Source organism: Lepidochelys olivacea (genome assembly GCF_965140295.1).
Source record: "Lepidochelys olivacea isolate rLepOli2 genome assembly, chromosome: 4".
In the NCBI taxonomy this organism is placed as follows: Eukaryota; Metazoa; Chordata; order Testudines; family Cheloniidae; genus Lepidochelys; species Lepidochelys olivacea.
In genome coordinates, this window is record NC_140414.1 from 148,526,392 (window position 1) to 148,544,011 (window position 17,620).

Genomic DNA, 17,620 nt, shown 5'->3' on the forward strand with positions numbered 1-17,620 from the left:
CCCCAGACCCGCCCCCCCCCGGCAGGGCCCGGACGGGGGGGGTGGGGGGGAGCCAGAAGCACGTGGCCCGCGACCCCCTGCAGGGAGCCCAGCGCCCGCCCCGGGCTCCTCCCCCTCGTGGCCCCGCCCCCTCGGCGCGTGAGCGCGGCCCCCGGCGGCCGCGGACTCCGCGGAGGCGGAAATCGGAAGTGACGTCTCTGCGCTCGGGCCGTGGTGTCGTCATTTCCGGAGCTGCTTGGGCTTGTGGGATTGCAAGATGGCGGCGATCAGCGGCGTCCGGGCGGTTGCCGGGGTGAGGGCCGCGCGGGGGCCGGCAGGACGGGCCTGGGCTCCTCCCGAGGCGGGGGTCGCGGCGCCCGGGACTGGGGTCAGGCTGGGGGCGGCCCCGGGGCCCAGGGGAGCGGCCAGGGGAGGGAGGCCGGGATCGCCCCGAGGGCAGGGGGCCCTGGGGAGCGGCCAGCGGTCGGGCCGGGGTCGGGGGCTGGGGAGTGAGGCCGTCCCGAGGGCCGGGGGGTCAGGCCGGGGGCGGGCCCAGGGCCCAGGGGAGCAGCCAGGGGAGGGAGGCCGGGATCAGCCCGAGGGCAGGGGGGCCCAGGGGAGCGGCCAGTGGTCAGGCCGGGGAGCGGCCAGGGGAATGAGGCTGGGATTGGCCCGAGGGCAGGGGGGTCAGGCCGGGGGCGGCCCGGGGAGCGGCCAGGGGAATGAGGCTGGGATCGCCTCGAGGGCAGGGGGCCCTGGGGAGCGGCCAGCGGTCGGGCCGGGGTCGGGAGCAGGGGGGTCAGGCCGGGGGCGGCCCCAGGGCCCAGGGAAGCGGCCAGGGGAGGGAGGCCGGGATCAGCCCGAGGGCAGGGGGGTCAGGCCGGGGGCGGCCCCAGGGCCCAGGGGAGCGGCCAGGGGAGGGAGGCCGGGATCAGCCCGAGGGCAGGGGGCCCTGGGGAGCGGCCAGCGGTCGGGCCGGGGTCGGGGGCAGGGGAGTGAGGCCGGGATCAACCCGAGGGCAGGGGGTCGGGCCCAGGGCTGCGGGTTTCTCATTCTCTGCTTTCTTCCCTCGTAGGCTCTCCTGCGTGCCCAGGGCCGCGGGGCCTGGAGGAACCTCAGCGCCTCTGCCGCCCCCCAGCAGACAACGAGACGTCAGGTGAGGGACCCCCCGCATGCCCCAGCTCGGAGCGGGGAGATGGCGCCTCACCAGGGCCTCCCATCCTTACCTGCTCCCCTGGGGATGCTGTGAGAGCAGGCTCCGGGGGAGACGCAGCCCCTATCTCAGGGGGGCCAGGCAGGGCCAGGCGCTGCTGGGGAGGATTTCTCAGGTTCGCTGCGGCTCTGCTGCCAAGTCTCGTTCCTGGCTATTCTGTTCTTATCTCTATAGGCCCCTGTTCCATGCTCATCACCCTTGTAGCTAAGTGCCTCCCAGTCACTCACGGAGCGATGTGCTCACCTATCCCGCATGTGGTGTTTGATCTCCCGCATGCTCACACGTGGGCTCTTCCGTGGATTTGGTTTTCAGAGGGCTGAGTCTTTCTCCAGAACAGAGTCAGATGGGGAGGGTAGCAGGTAGATGGATATTTCTCTCTATTCAAGGAGCAAAGATGCAGTGACCACAACAGAAGAAATGAAGTGCTGAGGATGCATTAAAAAGCCATAAGAACTAACACGGAAAACACTGTGTGGGATAACGTGGACGCATCTGAAGAACGATGAGGCAGGGGCTGAGAGAGCCATTTGGTGGCTGCTCTGTGAAATGAAAGGGTAGCCATTGGTGACTGCATCTTGAGACTAGAGCTGTAATTGTGAAGGTCCCAGTGTTGCCAACACATGATTGTACTGTGATTCTGATAGTATTTGGTGGGGTTCTTAAAGCCCCAGCACCTGATGTCAAATCTTAGGAGCTCTCATGGTGCAGAGAAGAACTTAAAATTGTGTACCCAAAATGCTCAAAATCCAGAAGGCAAAAAAAGAACCCCACACTATTATTTACATGTTAAAAGACCTATTTTTTAATCCATGACTTTTTGGAGCTTTGCCCTGGATTTTTGAATTCTTTGGCCTGGCAGTATAGAGGTCCAGAGAGGATAATTACAAGTCCTGGGGTGGGGTTTACATATGGAGAGAGATTGGAAAATCTAGGGCTGTTTAGCCTTGGAACGAAAAGATCTATAGACACTTGACTGATGGGATTTATGACTTCTTGTGGAAGTTGCCTTTTTTATTTTTTTATTTTGTCTCATGGGTCATTGAATATTAATGACAGGTAACTTTAGAACAAATAAAAGAAATTTTTTATACAGAACATGGCTAAATAATTTATAGACACATTGGGTCACGGCCAAATACTAAGGTCAGATTTGTAAAAGGGCTGGCTAAGTTTGTAACTAAGACCATTCTATAGAAGTTTGTGCTGAAATGGAGTAATAAAATCCTATGCTTCAGGATATCAGCTGATCACTACAGTTATTAGGAAGGGATATTTTGCCCTATATACAACAGGTGTACTAAGATTTTTCATCTTCCTTTGAAGTATCAGGTGTTGGCCGATGCAGGAGTGGATGGACTAATGGTCTCCTATGTTGTATATGGGTGCCCTGGTAGTCTTTGTCTCTTTCTCCATCGTGGGATGAGGAAAAGTTTATGCAAAATCTCCATCACAAGTGCTTGTTCTCTGACTCTTTAGCTTGTGATGCCTGTTGATGGACATTAACTGTAACTCTTATATATAAAGATTTCAGAGTGGTAGCTGTGTTAGTCTGTATCAGCAAAAACAACGAGGCGTATTTGTGACACCTGAGAGACTAACAGATTTATTTGGGCATAAGCTTTGGGTTTTAGCCCAAGAAAGCGTCTGCCCAAATAAATCTGTTAGTCTCTTAGGTGCCACAAGTCCTCCTCGTTCTTTTTGTTATATATAAAGACACCCATTAATTTTTATATGAGTGAACGCTATGTGGTTTAGATTAAAGGTAAAGCTGTCTCCTCGGTACAGGGAACAAATACCATGCAACCTCTGACCCTCTGTGCTCTACTTTCAAGTAGCAAGCTTTGCTCTGCGCATTGGGTCTTATTTAATTTAATCCATCAGAGAGAGTTTCATGGGGGAACTGAATGTTGCTACAGTGAGTCTTGGGTCAGTTTCTTCTGGAAGATTCCTGTGTTCTCCTGCATCAGAGGCCAGGTGTTTTCCAGAGACACTGACCACCAGAGAGGATCTTAGCAGCTCCCATTCACCCTTTGAAAGTTGTAAGGACTCAAATCCTGGTACCAGCTCCACCAAGGGGATTGTCCCTGAGCATACCTGTGAGATCTAGAGAAGTAGGTAAAGGCATTGATGACCCCCAACATTTTGAGAATGACAATTCTCGTCTTGCTGTTTCTGGCAGTAGCGTGTGAGAGCCACCTCTGACTGGGCTTGCTCTTTCAGAAGAGGGGGGTGCAGTATTGCAGATAGGGTGTGCTCTGTCCCACTCTTGTTGAGTGATATTGTGAAGGATGGTGGCAGGAGAATTAACCCCTCTCAATTTCCTGTTCCAGACAGAGAAACCTGAAGGGGTGTTCAAGGTCACCATGCTGCCTGGAGATGGGGTTGGCCCGGAGCTCATGCATTCTGTCAAAGAGGTGTTCAAGGTAGTAGCCACTTACTCCTCATTGAGACTGTGGGGGAGATAGAGAAATGACATAATGGCAGGAATTGTCTTGCAAGGTAGTTGGATTGTGTATGTGCTCCTGCCATATCCAGGTGGGACTGTTATCTTCCCCCTGCTCCCAGACAGTTGTGGGTGGATAAAACCATTCTGTTCCTTAAACCCTTTTCTGTAAATTAATTGAAGCGCAACTCATTTCTCTTTAGTGCTGAGGAAGGGTGCTAGACTGAGAATCCTGGAGGATGTCCCCTGTTCTCCCCAGAACAGGTTCAACATGGGTAGCAACCATGCTAAGCTTCCCACATAGACCCCAGTGTGCACCAACCCTAACTACAAGGGCCCATTTCGAAGAGTGAGAAGACAAGTTCAGTTTCTGTGGCCCAGTCAATCCTTGCGTCTCTGATGTGACTGCTGAAAAAATCTTGTACCAGCTGTGGCGGTGGTTTTGATGTGGATGTTTGCGTCATCTACACCAGTTGTGTCAGGGGTTACAATGCTGTTGTAGTTCAAACTGTTTGGAACCCTCTTAACTGTGTTTTAAACATACCCCCAGTCCATCCTACAGCCCTGCTCTGACCAAGGGAGTAGCGCAGTTTGGGGACAAATTTAAAACACAGTTAGACACCGGCTTTGTTACAAGACAAACCTGCTTTTAACCATGGCTGGGGCAACTGTCGTAAATGAATCTCCTGACATGGAGGTAGTTGTATAAAGTCTCGACTGCACTATCCAAAGAGACTGGACTGAGATCTGGGACCCAAGTAGTCATCAGATGGCAGAAACTTTCATTCTGAAAAATAATTTAAAATATTTCAAGATTGGACATACAAAAGGAAGTGACTTAATCCCTCGTAGTAGCTGTTAGGTTACTGATCTGCTCTCTTTGGAAAAAGATCCGACCCCAGAGCTATGGCTCAAAAAATGTAGGAGGTGGAAAAATTAATACACCAGTTACGTGCCCAGAAAAATAACCAGAGGACAACGCTGGTATTTGGTTACCATTTATTAAATACTCAAAATACATTCACTTTCTAAAAACCAGCACACCTCTCCAATTTTTTTGAATGTTAACATTTGATAGACATGCCTGGTTTGTTAAATATGCCTAATCAGAGAATTCATTCAACTTAATAAAAATCACTGAAAATGACACGTCTTGAGTAGGGTCAAGATGCTCTCTCTGTAGCACGGTAACACCCTGTTAGAGAGACCCATTGTTTATATTTCTGTTTAATGTTTATCTAGACCAAAGTTCAATGTTGTGGTGATTATTGTGTGTCTCTGATAGTTACATGCCTAGGATTTGTAAACCGGTTAAAACTTTCTAAACAAAGACATAGTTTAAAAAACAACAGCATTTCGTTATGAATCTGGAGCTGGATTGAATAAGTGTCCTAGAGATCAGAGGCTCTGATCCCATTCCTAATCCCTAAAACGATCCAGTCCCCTCCTCCTTCCGATACACACCATCCTCAGCCTATGCTCAGAGAGGAACCAGAGACTTGAAGGTGAAAGGCTCCATATCCTAATCTCTTGATTCACCCAGTCACCAAGCTCATTTTGGCTAATACATATAAAGTGATTTAATGAACAGCCTCTGAACTGTGACCCAGCAAAGCCCTGTCTTTACATCTGTGTCTGTATTGGGCAGGCTGCTGGCGTCCCTGTGGAGTTTGACGAGCACCACCTGAGCGAAGTGCAGAACATGGCGTCAGAGTTAAAACTGGATGAGGTTGTCGACTCTATGAAGGAGAGTAAAGTGGCCATTATAGGTATGGGATGGTGGCAGCTCACTGACTGCATCTGTCAGGTGTACATGGATCTTTGCCCACTCCATGCTACGGGAATCTCCCCCAGCCTCCAAACTGCGCTTTCAGACTGCCGGGCTTTTTGTGGCTGACGATTGGAGAAGGAAACCTGGTGCCAGTTTTCCTGATTTCTATCTCCAGCTCTGTCACTGAGTTGCTCTGTGACCTGGAGAGGCTCACTTAACTTCTGTGCCTCAGTTTCTCCTCTGTAAATGAGACTGGTACTTATCATCTGACCAGCTGGGGAGTCTCGGGACCTTGCTGACCCTTGGATGGAAAGTGATTGGCATGTTTAGTAATAAAAAGGGGGTACTGAGGGTTTGTGACACTTTGGTGCAGGTAGATGAGGTGCTTCTAGGGTCATCTTACTGCCTACCTACACAAGGGGGGGGCGGTCATACTGCTGTCGCTCGTCAAGATGGGAAGGAGCAGAACAGCTTTTAGCGTTCTCTGGTCTGACGTGTTTCATACACCAAGAATCCCAAAGCACTTTGCCCAGGGCCAGATCCGCTGTGGTAGGGCCAGATCTGTGTCCAGCAGACTCAGCAGTGGCTCATACAGTGCAAGACCACTTTATCTTACATAGTATCTTCTGTACAAACTGTAGCCCATGTTGGGTTACAGATCTAATACAAGGATACTGCAGCTTGGAATGTTAGAACCTGCTGCTGGCTGAGGGAGTATCGGGCAGGACACTGGAATTGTGCCAGACTCTTAAAAACGTGCCTGGGGATTTCAGTCGTCTTCCCAGAAGTTGCTGTAGCTGGGTAATAGTTTTAGTAGTCTGGGTAATCTTGTCTCCTCCAGCCAGTGCTCCTCGTAGCATGTCGTCCTAGATTTTAAGGCCTATGGGCCCATTATGATGATTTAGGCTGACTCATTCATGATGCAGGGCAAAGTCCTTCACTCAGTGATTCTTACATAGAGCACCTTACACAAACCTTTTAGAATGAGAGCCAATCTCTATGTAAAGACTTCAAGTGATGGAAGATTTACCAAGTCCATTGGTGAGCTGTTCCAAAGGGTAATTACTCTGACTGCTAAAAAATTGCATCCTGTTTCTAGCTTGAATCTGTTTAGTCCAGCTTCCAGACATTAGATCTTGTTCTACCTTTGTTTGCTAGATAAAGAGCCCCCTAGTATCTGATGTCTTCTCCATGTATAAGTACTTATAGAAGGAGATCAGTTTGCCTCTTAATCTTGTCTTCAGTAAGTCAAATAGATTGAGCTTCTAAATATCCTGTGGAACTCTTTGCCAGAGGATGTTGTGAAGGCCAAGACCATAACAGGGTTCAAAAAAGAACTAGATAAATTCATGGAGGATAGGTCCATCAATGGCAATTAGCTAGGCTGGGCAGGGATGGTGTCCCTAGCCTCTGTTTGCCAGAAGCTGGAAATGAGTGACAGGGGATGAATCACTTGATGATTCCCTGTTCTGTTCATTCCCTCTGGGGCACCTGGCATTGGCCACTGTCGGAAGTCAGGATCCTGGGCTAGATGGACCTTTGGTTTGACCCAGTGTGGCCGTTCTTATGTTATCCTGACTGGGCATAAATTCAGATTCTGCTGTGAGACTGGATCACATAATATGTGATAGGGGCTGGACCCTAGTGAGCTCTCAAATGTTGTGCAGCACTGTAAACTCCTTATGCAAGGGTAAAACCAAAACCCCCTTTCATCCTCCCCGTCCCATGCTGTGGGGTTCTGAGGGTTTATAGTAGCTGGTAGTTGATTTTGTACATGTGCTTTCTTACCAGTTCTGCTGACATTTCTGTCATTACAGGAAAGATCCACACTCCCATGGAATATAAAGGAGAGCTGGCCTCCTATGACATGAGGCTCAGGTATGTTTCTGTCATGCATGTTCAAAGGCCCTGCACGTCAACAAAAGTCGGTAAAAGTCCTACTGCAAATGAGCTATTCAGGGTGTTCCAGACACCTCGTTTATGAATGGCATTTAGGCACCAGGTCCAGGGCAGGAGTGAAGTTCATGGGTTATCAGAGCACAAAAAGGCATCTGCAAAATCTTCACTGGCCAGACACTTTATTGTTTTTCTTACTCATGATCCGTTGACTCTATTTCTTGCTGTGTCTCGGAGATCCTCCAGGAACAGTCGGTAGGTGGGGTTTGGGGTGGCAGTTTATGGACACATCCCACAGAGGGCCAAAGAGGCCTCACTGGAGGAGGGAAATGGGATTAGCAAGTGGCCAGCAATGGGGGCTAGGCTCGTACAGAAGAGTCTCTCTTTAAAATTCTGATCAAGATGGGTCTGTACCATCACACGGGATTTATTACTGTCCTGGAGGTGGGAAGCACTCTCCTGATCCTGATGTTCCTCTCACAGGCGCAAGTTAGACCTGTTTGCCAACGTTGTCCATGTGAATAGTTTACCTGGCTATAAAACACGACACAACAACTTGGATCTTGTGATCATCCGGGAGCAGACGGAGGGGGAGTACAGCTCTCTGGAACATGAGGTAGGGAAGGCTCTGTCCTGCACCCCATCCCTTTCTGTGCCATACGGGGAAGCCAGTTCCAGGCCTTGTATCTGGTACTTCCCTGATGGCACTGCATTAGACCTTGGAGAGTTTTGCTGCCCTTCTCGCCTCATCCTCGCAGAGTTTGGCTCAGACGCTTCTTGAGTGGTGGTGCTAGGAGTGTGGGGATGCGGGGAGCCTTCCTGTGTGATGTGGGTATTTGGAGGGACAGGCAGAAGAGGAGATGATGCTTGTAACTAGACTGTGTGACAGCCAAGGGGGTGAAGGGGGGCTTGAACTATCTACAAGTACTGGAAGCGTGTAAAGCCCAAGAAGGAAGCGGGATCAGTGTGGAGTCAAGAGCTGTAACTAGGAGTGGTGGCATGACTCCAGGCAAAGGAAAAAGGCCCGGGGCTGGGAGAAGCTTCCTGCCAGCGTTTGGCTGGAGAATGGTCTCCCAAGGAGAAGTGGTGCTTTGGGGGACATACTAGCCTGGTCAGAGCCCTGGAGACAAGACTCCCTGGGCCGATTCCACAGTGACACCTGAAGAAATGGGCTGTCTTGAGTTCCTCAGGGGCTTCTCCCTATAGTATCACGTGTTTGCTTGAAGGGATGCACTACGTCTCTTCCTCTCCTTTCCCCAAAGGAATCCGATGGGGAGTTAAACTCCGCTTCCCTTGGAGCCTGAGCCCAGTGTCAGTCCGGGGGTGATAGCTGCCAGCTGGCAGGGCTGAGTGGGATCTCCTCGTTGGGTGTGCGCTGCCGGCTGGGGCAGAGCACAGGGTTGTGTGCCACCTGGGGCAGCCCAGCCAGAGCCGCTAACGTGTGTCCGTCAATGTTCAGAGCGTGAAGGGAGTCATTGAGTGCCTGAAGATCATCACCCGGGACAAGTCGCAGCGCATCGCCAAATTTGCCTTTGACTACGCCACCAAGAAAGGGCGTTCAAAGGTCACAGCAGTGCACAAAGCCAACATCATGTGAGTGCGATGAGACGGATAGCACGGGGACCAAAGTGGGGTGTCTAGCAGTTATGGGATATGCAGTAGCTGACACCAGCGCCCTGGGTGTAGGTCTTTGAAGTCCCCTCTGTCTGGAAGAGCCTTTCAGTGCAACTCAGAGTTGAGTGATGTTGACGCTTCCTTGGCGTTAGTGCCCTTTCTCTGCACATGCTTAAAACACCAGCATGGGTGTAACAAAGCCCAGCAGTGTGAGACAGTCAGGCCTGGCTGTGTGTCTGCAGGGTGTTGATGGGGAGGGTGAGAAGCTTGTTCACTTGCTGGGTGAAATTCTGGCCTCATTGAATTCAGTGGCAGAACTCCCACTGACTTCCGTGGGGCCAGGATTTCACCTCTGTCTATCATATGCACACCTACGTCGGTGGGGTGCAGCGGGACCTGCCCATCTCTGAGCTATTCTGGGTTCAGTTCACAGACAGCATTTTGAAAGGAACTCTCAGAAAGCTTGTTGGGTGGCTGAGTCCATCGTCAGGCCCCTGCTCTCCCTGCAGGGGATGCTGGGGCAGCCTGGAGTCACTGTTAAAATGAATGTCTGTTGCTCTCTTTCCTCAGGAAGTTGGGAGATGGGCTCTTCCTCCAGTGCTGTGAAGAGGTGGCAGAATTGTATCCCAAGATCAAATTCGACACCATGATAATTGACAATTGCTGTATGCAGGTGAGAATGGCTTGCAGTCCTGTGCCCTAGTGCATCCATGCTGCACCCTCTGGTGCTGATAATCTGCTTGAGCAAAGCAGGTAAAGAGCCTGGCATGGTAGGCAGCCAGGTCAGGTGCCCTTGGAATACTGTCCGTGACATGCTTTGTGAAGGATGCAGTGTTAACTGGTCTGTCACGTCGCTTTGTATCATGGCCTGTGTAGTGCACATGGACACGTAGCGCCTTCCTTTCAGGGCTGCACAGTTGAGGATGACCAGGAGCTGTAGGTGCCCAGCACCCCTGGTAATCAGCCCCTTGGTAATAACTCCAGATAATTCTGTCTTGCAGAATTGTGCTTGCCTGCAGGAGTGATTCTGACATGAGTAAATTCTCTGTTTCACCATCAGTCCCCCCAGGAAAGCTTGGCGATACCCAGGGTTTCCAGGCTGATACTTCTCAATAACAATTTTGCCAGGTTTCTCTGATTTTCTTTCTGAGAGCGCGTAGGATCTCAGCCCTGTTGGTGGGATGTATGGCTGGGTGGCTTTATTTCAGTAATGTTTCCAATGCCTGTTGGTCCTCGGCTGCTGGGGCTCCGGGAGCAGCCACCCATCTTGTTTCTATCCTGGGGACTCTTGAGGCAGCTACGTTGTCATCTCAGGATTCCTCTCAGCCCAGTGTTGCTGCCGAACCTGGGTGCGTCCCAAGAAGATCGTTCGCCTATTAATACCCAGGCGCTAATCTGTGAATGTCATTGCTTGGGCTCCTTGTTGGCCAGTCTACGGCATGGTGAGATGTGGCCCTTTGGGTGACCCAGGCACACCAGTGCTGATGGGAAGTGCTGCAGAGTACATTAGACCGTGCTGATCTGTAGCAGGGGAGGGAATGGTGTGGAGGGTCTCATGCACGTCTGCTTCTGTTCTCCTCTGCGCAGCTGGTGCAGGACCCCCACCAGTTCGATGTTCTGGTCATGCCAAACCTGTATGGAAACATCATTGATAACCTGGCTGCTGGCTTGGTGGGAGGCGCCGGCGTGGTTCCCGGGGAAAGTTACAGTGCCGAGTACGCGGTGTTTGAGATGGTAAGTGACCCAGTTGAGTCACGGCTTCTGTGTTCCACTTGAGTGACTTCCCTTGCTCATCCCCTCTCTGTCACACAGCTGCTTGTTCCCTAGCTTCTGTCGTCTTTCCTGTCTCCTGCCACGGGGCCAGTGGATCCAGAGAGCCCCTCCCAGGATGGGGCTGGACACCCCCCCACAACCCCCATGGCAGCAGTGTAGAACACGGTCTGATTGTGGTTCTCTTCACACAGGGTGCCCGCCATCCATTTGCCCAGGCCGTGGGCAGAAACATTGCCAATCCAACTGCCATGCTGCTCTCCGCTGCCAACATGCTGCGGCATCTCAAGTAGGTGCTTGTTCTCGGACGTGTGCGCATGCTGCATTACATGTGGGCAGGGGGCAGGGCATGCCAGCCTCTCGGGTGGGCAAGCCAGAGGATGGGTGTGAATTCCATTGGCATACACAGGGCTGGAGCTGAAATGTTTGTTCTTTTTGCTAGCTTGGAACATCACTCCAATATGATCTCCGATGCGGTGAAGAGGGTGATTAAAGTTGGTAAAGTGAGTACCTGGCAGCTCTGAGCCCTTTCACTGCTGCTTACCTCTTGCCTGTCCTGGTCCAGAGCTCCTGGAGTATCTGCTTCCTTTCTGGAGCCTGTTGGCTGGGACTTCTCTCTGGCTCCTGTCCCCGAGAGGGGGAAGCAGCGCAGTGTTTGCCACTGGGTAAGACTAGGGGAATTCCTTAGCCCGGGACTGGCCTTGCGTAGCGTGGGGACTTACTGCACCATAACAGACTGATTCTCAGGCCTTGTTGCACTCATGTCTGCATCATTCTTACCTGTACCCGACCGATTTCCTGTTGTGACAGCTGTGGAAATGTTTGGGCCCCTTCTCAGGGAGTTCTTGGTAGAGTTCACTTTCCTCAGGGGAAATCAGATTCCCCAGGCAGAGGTCACTGTCTTGCCATCTCCATGGCCACATTATCAAAGCTTCCACTGAGCCAGGCCGGCCAACTAGTTTGAGCTGTCCATGTTCGTAGAACGGGACGCAGTTTGTAGATGTTGCTGTGTTTAGTGTCTCCCTCCCTGCTTGTCTGCAGACCTGAGGCTGCTACTCCCTGCTGGCTGTGGGGGGCTTGGCGCGCTTTAGTGTCTGTTCTTCCAGCTTGCAGCAGGGCTGTGGGGGGAAGTCGGGGGGGGGGGGGGGTTCAGAAAGGGGTTCAGGAGCTGGGGGAAGCTGCTTTGCTGTCACCATGTTTCCTGTCCCATCTTGTGTTCGTTTCCCTGGGTTTACATCCACATTTCTCCCTTTTTGTTTCTCCCCCTCCCTGTGTTGGATTTTTAGGTTCGGACGCGGGACATGGGCGGTTACTCCACCACCTCGGACTTCATCAAGTCTGTGATTGACAACCTGCACCCACACTATGGTGTCTAGGTCCCCACCTGTGTGTGGGAGTTCCTTGGACTTCACTCTGTCTCCAGCACCCATTTCTAGTGTACAAACCGAATGGACCTTTCTTGTCCTGCTCCCACCCCTAGGAAAGAACCTGTATCATGTCACACACACACACACACACACCCCCCACCCCTTGGGCGGCTGGAGCCAGCCTGCCTGAAACCACAACCCAAAGGGGGAAGGGACTCACCTCTCCCCCAGCCCAGTTATCTGTTACCAACCTCAATCGTGGTCAGATGGTCACCAGAAAGAGGCGCGGTCTGAGTGCGGGATTGGGAGCCTGGGGTCTAATCCTGGCTCTCCCACTGGTTCATTGTGTGGCCTGGGGTGAGCCAGTTCACCTGTCTCAGCTTCCCTCTCTGTGCAGTAGGGATCGTGCTGACCTCCCTACGTTGCACGGGAGTTCAGGGTCAGCTAGTTCACACTTGTACCGTGCTTTGAGGCTGAGAAAGGACTAAGCCTAAATATTCGACTGCTGCTCCAGCTAAGGCCTCCCTGCATTATGGCTGACCGGGGCTGTCACATCCACATGGTCTTGTCTAGTCCCTGATTGCTGCAGCATCATCTGCCTATTCCAGAGGGGCTTAGCCGTAGCTTGGGACCATCCAGGGTGGAGACCCCTGTCCACAAAGTGACAAAAGAAGTCTAGTATTGGCTTGGAGTGAAGTAGAATTTCATCCCTGTTAATCTGAACAGATGGAAAGTAGGAAATTTCAGTCTCTCCTATTGTGTGTGTGTGTAAGAGGGGGACAGGGGGATAACTCCCTATGTCATCCTCCTAACTTCATCCCCCTCCCAAGAGAAGATTGCGGGAGGATGCTGTTCCCACTCCGTTAGTATTAAAATTCAACGCTGACCTCGGAAAGAAGTGTTAGCCACTGAGCAGAGCTAGAGGGCAGGAGGCCTAGCACGCTCCTCCCAGATCAGAATGTCACCACACAGGTAGGATGGCACTCCAGGACATGTTGATCTTTGCAGCTGATGCAGACCATCCTTGGGGCCCATCTGTACCTCCAGGCTGCTTTCCTCCTTAAGTCCTGCCCACCAGCCTCCCTGATGAAACTCAGGCCCTTCTCTCAGGCTGGGTGCCGGGCTGGGCTCTAGGCTGGTTCGCACGCCCGTCTGGTGCGCTACAGAGCAGAGTGCAGTCCTGATTACTGTAGCATTGTCCTGCCTGTCGCGCACCCTGCCCCCCATCGTTGTTCACTGCAACTCAGTCTGTGCTGGGCAGACTGTCCCCATGCATTCGCATGAGGCTAAGCAGTGGGTCACACCTGGGAGAGGCAGGGGGGTTATGAAGGGTGCGGGGTTCTACAGTGACTTGTAGCATTCCCCGAGAGAGCAGAACAGCTGCTCTAGCCAGGCCTGTCTAAGGCAGAAGAGGCCAGGCCCTGCATAGCTGTGTGCACGTCAGAAGGGAGGTGCTTCCTGGGCTGCACGTGTAAAATGTGGCGTGAATGATGCGCTTGCTGCTTTGCCTGCATGGTGTGCACTGGTGTCATTGACACGCTGGCTGCCAGCACCTCCCTGCACAGGCAGTCGGGCTCACAAGTGCATGTGCACCAGTGGGAGCTTCTGAAACGCTGGTCCTATCAGTGAAGTCCTGACTCTGGCTCTGAAGGGTTAAGGAGACCAAGACCTTTTCGTTGGTAGAATTCCAGGTGGGCCGGGGTGGGGTCTGGCCTAAAGGACCCAAACAGCAAGGCTGCAGGTAGCTTGCAGGTGATGGATTAGGAAAGCGGGTCTGGGCCAGGTATGCACCTCCAGGCCCCTATCGCAGTGCTGGGCCACTGCCGTGTGGGCTGGGAGCACTCCTCAGGAAATGCAGAATGTATTTATTAGGCTTTGTACTAACGCTCATGAATAAATTGTCAAACTCTCCCCTCCCTCCCTGCCTCTTCTCAGGCAGTGCGTGTCTCCATGAGTCCTAGTTCCAGCCCTGCCCTAGCATTGCATGCGGTCTCTCCGGCAAGAGGCACCCTTGGCCCTGCCCTGGTAGGCCAGCTCCAGAGGGGGAACCTGGCTGCGCTGAGCCCTGAGCCGGGCAAGGGAGGGAGTCAGCCCCAGAAGGAGGGGCGTGCCACAAGCCTGCTTTTTCCCTGGTAGCTGTGGAGGCTAAAGCTCTGCCTCAGGGAGCCAGCTCAAGGTGGAGCATGCCTGGGGCTCTGCAGGGATCACAGGCCAGTCATTCAGGGCCAATCCCTAATACCTCTGCTAGCAGGGAGTGATTCCTTCCGGAGCCTGGGGGAGGCCAGGCTTTGGGCGCAGGAGAGCTCCGTCCCTGGAGTTCTCTGCCTGCTGTTCAGCGTGTGTAGGACATGCCCTAGGACCCAGCTCACAGACCAGGACCCCAGGGTGCCTGGTGCTGTACACAGAACATCTAAGACCAGGTAGGTGGGGAATACAAGGAACCCAGGCGATAGTAGTGATAGGCAGGCAGGGGTATCAGCGCCCTGGCAGGCTAACCCATGTCACGGGATTTCTTTTGTTGGTGTCCAGTTGAAGGAGAGACTTGGAGGAGGAGGAGGAGATTACGGGGAACCTCCTAAGGGTGAAGGCAGCAGAAGAGAAAGCAGGCCGGGGTGCCTTTGAGAATGTAGCCCTGTGTGATGGAGGCTGAGATCATGGGCTGCCTGGTGGCAGGAGCTGTGCTGAGAAGTCGGGTGGGGACAGGTGGCGAAGGGCCTTGATGTGCCGGAGGAGCCAGCGGAGGGCTGGGAAGAGGGATGTACGCCAGGCTAGGAAAATGAGACCCAGTAGCACCCAGCCTGGGTCGAGGTGGGGCACAAGGGCATGCCAGTGAGCCAAGGGTGGACAGCAGATGGCAGCAGCCGTGAGGAGAGAAGCCCAGCACCCTCACCACTGTCTGCCCCAGGTCAAGGAGCGTGAGGCCAGCTGCAGAAGCTGCATCAGCCAGAGGGACCCAGGTGTCCTGGGGGCCAGGCCTGCTCGCAGCAGGAGCCTGGTGTCTCTGCTGCCGCCAACGCTGCAGCTTTGTGCAGGGGGGGCAAGATGAACCTGTGCAGACACTGTGGGGTCCGAACTACGGTCAGTCAAAGCAGGGGGTGTCAGCTGCGCAGGCCCCTGCCTGCTGGGGGCTAGCTGCTGGGGTCCCCTCCGTTCTCGCCGTTCCTTTACTTAGCCTGATCAAGGTGGAGGTCAGCCTGCCAAGCCCCTGCACTTCCCCTACTAGAGAGCTGGGGCAGTGCAGACAGGGCAGCAGTGGGGGGAATTGCTGAGGAGCTGGAACTGATCTTGCTCCAGGTTGAAAGTGTTCGTACCAGCCCCTCTTGCAGGTTCTCGGGGGGCAGCTCAACCACCAAGCTGGTGCCCATAGATGGGGTGAGGTAGCATAAGAGTGAGTGAGCAGAGACCGGCACCCCCCTAGGCCTGCCGGCACACCGTCAGGGCCAGTGGGTTTCCGTCCCGGCTGGTTTCCAGTCTCCAGCAATGAGGCTTGTGTCTCTTCTTGTGCCCACGGGCAGGAAGAGTTACTCCTAGTGCTCAGCCTCACCTGTCCCCTTCATCCAGTCCCAGTCTTCTCCTGTGGGGGTACGTCACCTCCCTGCCCCTGAGCTTGGGGTCCCCTTCCCAGGTCAGTGGGCACCCAGGCCTGGTGCGGTCGGTATGACTCCATTGCTCAGGGGCGTGTGAAATCCACGCTCCCTGCTCGAGGCAGTTACACTGACCTAAGCCAGGGTGTAGCCAGCACTCGCTCGCCAGCAGAAGTCGCCCATCTGCCTAGCGACTGCCTGGCAGGGAGGGGCTGCACTGAGGCTGCTGGGAGAGCCCCTCCCGCAGGCCTAGGTCAGCTGCAGCGGTGCAGTGTAGACAAGGTGTTAGCAAAGCTGGCTCTAGATCTTGGATTTCTCTAGCTAGCGTCTCCCTGCGCTCCCCTGCCCTGGAGCAAGGAATGACCATGTCCTTGCTCTCTGCCATGGCACTTGGCAGATGCAGCCCACAAGTACGTCACATTTCTTTGCTCCTGTTTCTAGAGCGCCCGAGTCTCTGTTCCCTGAGAGTGGGGTGGGGTTTAAATGCCTGATGGCAGGGCGGGGCAAGGGATAGAAGCTGAGAATTGGTGTGCGATGGGAATGGAGGAGAGATGGTGTCTGCCGGGGGCAGGGCAGAACACTGGGCAGGGATTAGCATGGCAACCGGCAAGCAGGTGTTGTAAACGCCGAACTGAACACTTGCCTGGGGGCAGCCTGGTTTCCATAGCGTGTGGAGGAGTCAGAGGCGCTGGGTTTACCTGCACGGGTCCAGCTTAATCATGTTTCTCTGCTTGTTTCTATTCACTCTTGGGCTGCTGGGCTCATGGCTGTCCTCACAGGTGTTTGCAGGTCCTGCCCATTTAGTCTCCTCTGAGAGTGTCAGAAATAGGTTGAGTTCTTCCCCTGCGAGCAGTGTCCTACAGCAGCAGCAAGCCAGACTCTGACACTGAGCCTTCATGCTGCACTGGCCCTTTCCCCTCCTCAATAGGGCTCTTTATTATCACCCTAAGCTGTCTGGCAGGGGGCAGTAGTGGCTCCTCCCTGGTGGCCTAGCCTTAGCCCAGCCCTATGCTGCTGGGAATGGTTCTGGAGCTGGGCAGGACACTGACAGGCTAAGGGGCTATTTCTAAACTGATCCAGGAACAGCTCGGAGCTGCAGCCGTCTCCTAGCAGCCACTAGTGTGGGGGAAAGACCTTGGAGCTAGCTGGGGCCCTTTGGTGCCTTTCAGCCTGGCACTTGGCATTTCCTGTTTGGAAAGGCCTGGCCCCAGGACAGGGCTCACTGCAGAGGTACAGAATGCCCAGAGGGCTCCTGCAGCGTACCTGTCTGTGCCATGCTAACAGGCCCCCCCCCCTCTCTTTGCAGGTGCGCACCGCAGACATGGGCGGATACGCCACGTCCATTGACTTCACCCAGGCTGTGATAGCAGCCCTGGCTGACTAGGCCCCGCAGAGGCTGCTGTTCCTCCTGTGCTCCTGCTTGCGAATCCTCACTGCTTTGACACCAGCTGCCTGGTAATTTATTGCCTTCAAGAGGGAGCGTCCCCACGCACAGGCCTGTCTCTGTCGTGCACAATAAAGCAGCCTCCTGGCCACATCTCTCGCAGTGGGTTTCTGCCAGGAGGGGGCACCGTTTGATCTCAGCTGTGGGGAGATAGAGGGGGCTGTATGCACAGGCCCATGCCCCTGGGGGGGAGGGGCTTATAACCAGTACACCCCCCACTTCCTGCTTTGGCAGAGGCCCAGCTGGGTGGGGGCATAGAGAGGACATCACCCCCCAGGCTGCTCATTGTAAAAGGGTCACTCCAGTAGGGCCAGGGGCGGAGGGGGAGTGCCACCCTGGCCTACACCTGCCCCCCAGCTCGAGGAAAGCATTCTGCCCCTGCAGGGTCCCCTATCGCAGCAGGAGGGAGAGTCAGCCCCTTCCCTGCTCTCACCCAACCCAGGGCTCTTGCCTTGCCCCTCAGCCAACTGGGCAAAGACTCATAGAATATCAGGGTTGGAAGGGACCTCAGGAGTGCAACCCCCAACTAAATCCCTGGG

General features: G+C 53.9%; 1 protein-coding gene across 3 annotated transcripts; it reads left to right on the forward strand.

Moving 5' to 3' along the window:
- The first annotated feature begins 214 nt into the window (after positions 1 to 214).
- IDH3B (isocitrate dehydrogenase (NAD(+)) 3 non-catalytic subunit beta) lies at positions 215 to 17,174 on the forward strand. Of its 3 annotated transcripts, XR_014711238.1 has the most exons (13): positions 215 to 292; positions 1,055 to 1,135; positions 3,523 to 3,615; positions 5,284 to 5,404; positions 7,224 to 7,284; positions 7,786 to 7,918; positions 8,762 to 8,895; positions 9,487 to 9,589; positions 10,504 to 10,650; positions 10,881 to 10,975; positions 11,129 to 11,189; positions 11,973 to 12,123; positions 16,944 to 17,174. XR_014711238.1 is itself a non-coding variant. In XM_084625607.1 (12 exons), the coding sequence occupies exons 1-12, from the start codon at positions 257 to 259 to the stop codon at positions 17,019 to 17,021; spliced, it is 1,143 nt and encodes a 380-aa protein (XP_084481733.1). In that variant the 5' UTR covers positions 215 to 256; the 3' UTR covers positions 17,022 to 17,174. The 3 variants fall into 3 exon arrangements, 2 of the variants coding, with proteins under 2 accessions (XP_084481733.1, XP_084481732.1); XM_084625607.1 differs by lacking the exon at positions 11,973 to 12,123; XM_084625606.1 differs by lacking the exon at positions 16,944 to 17,174 and having other exon boundaries at positions 11,973 to 13,969.
- Positions 17,175 to 17,620: the final 446 nt, after the last annotated feature.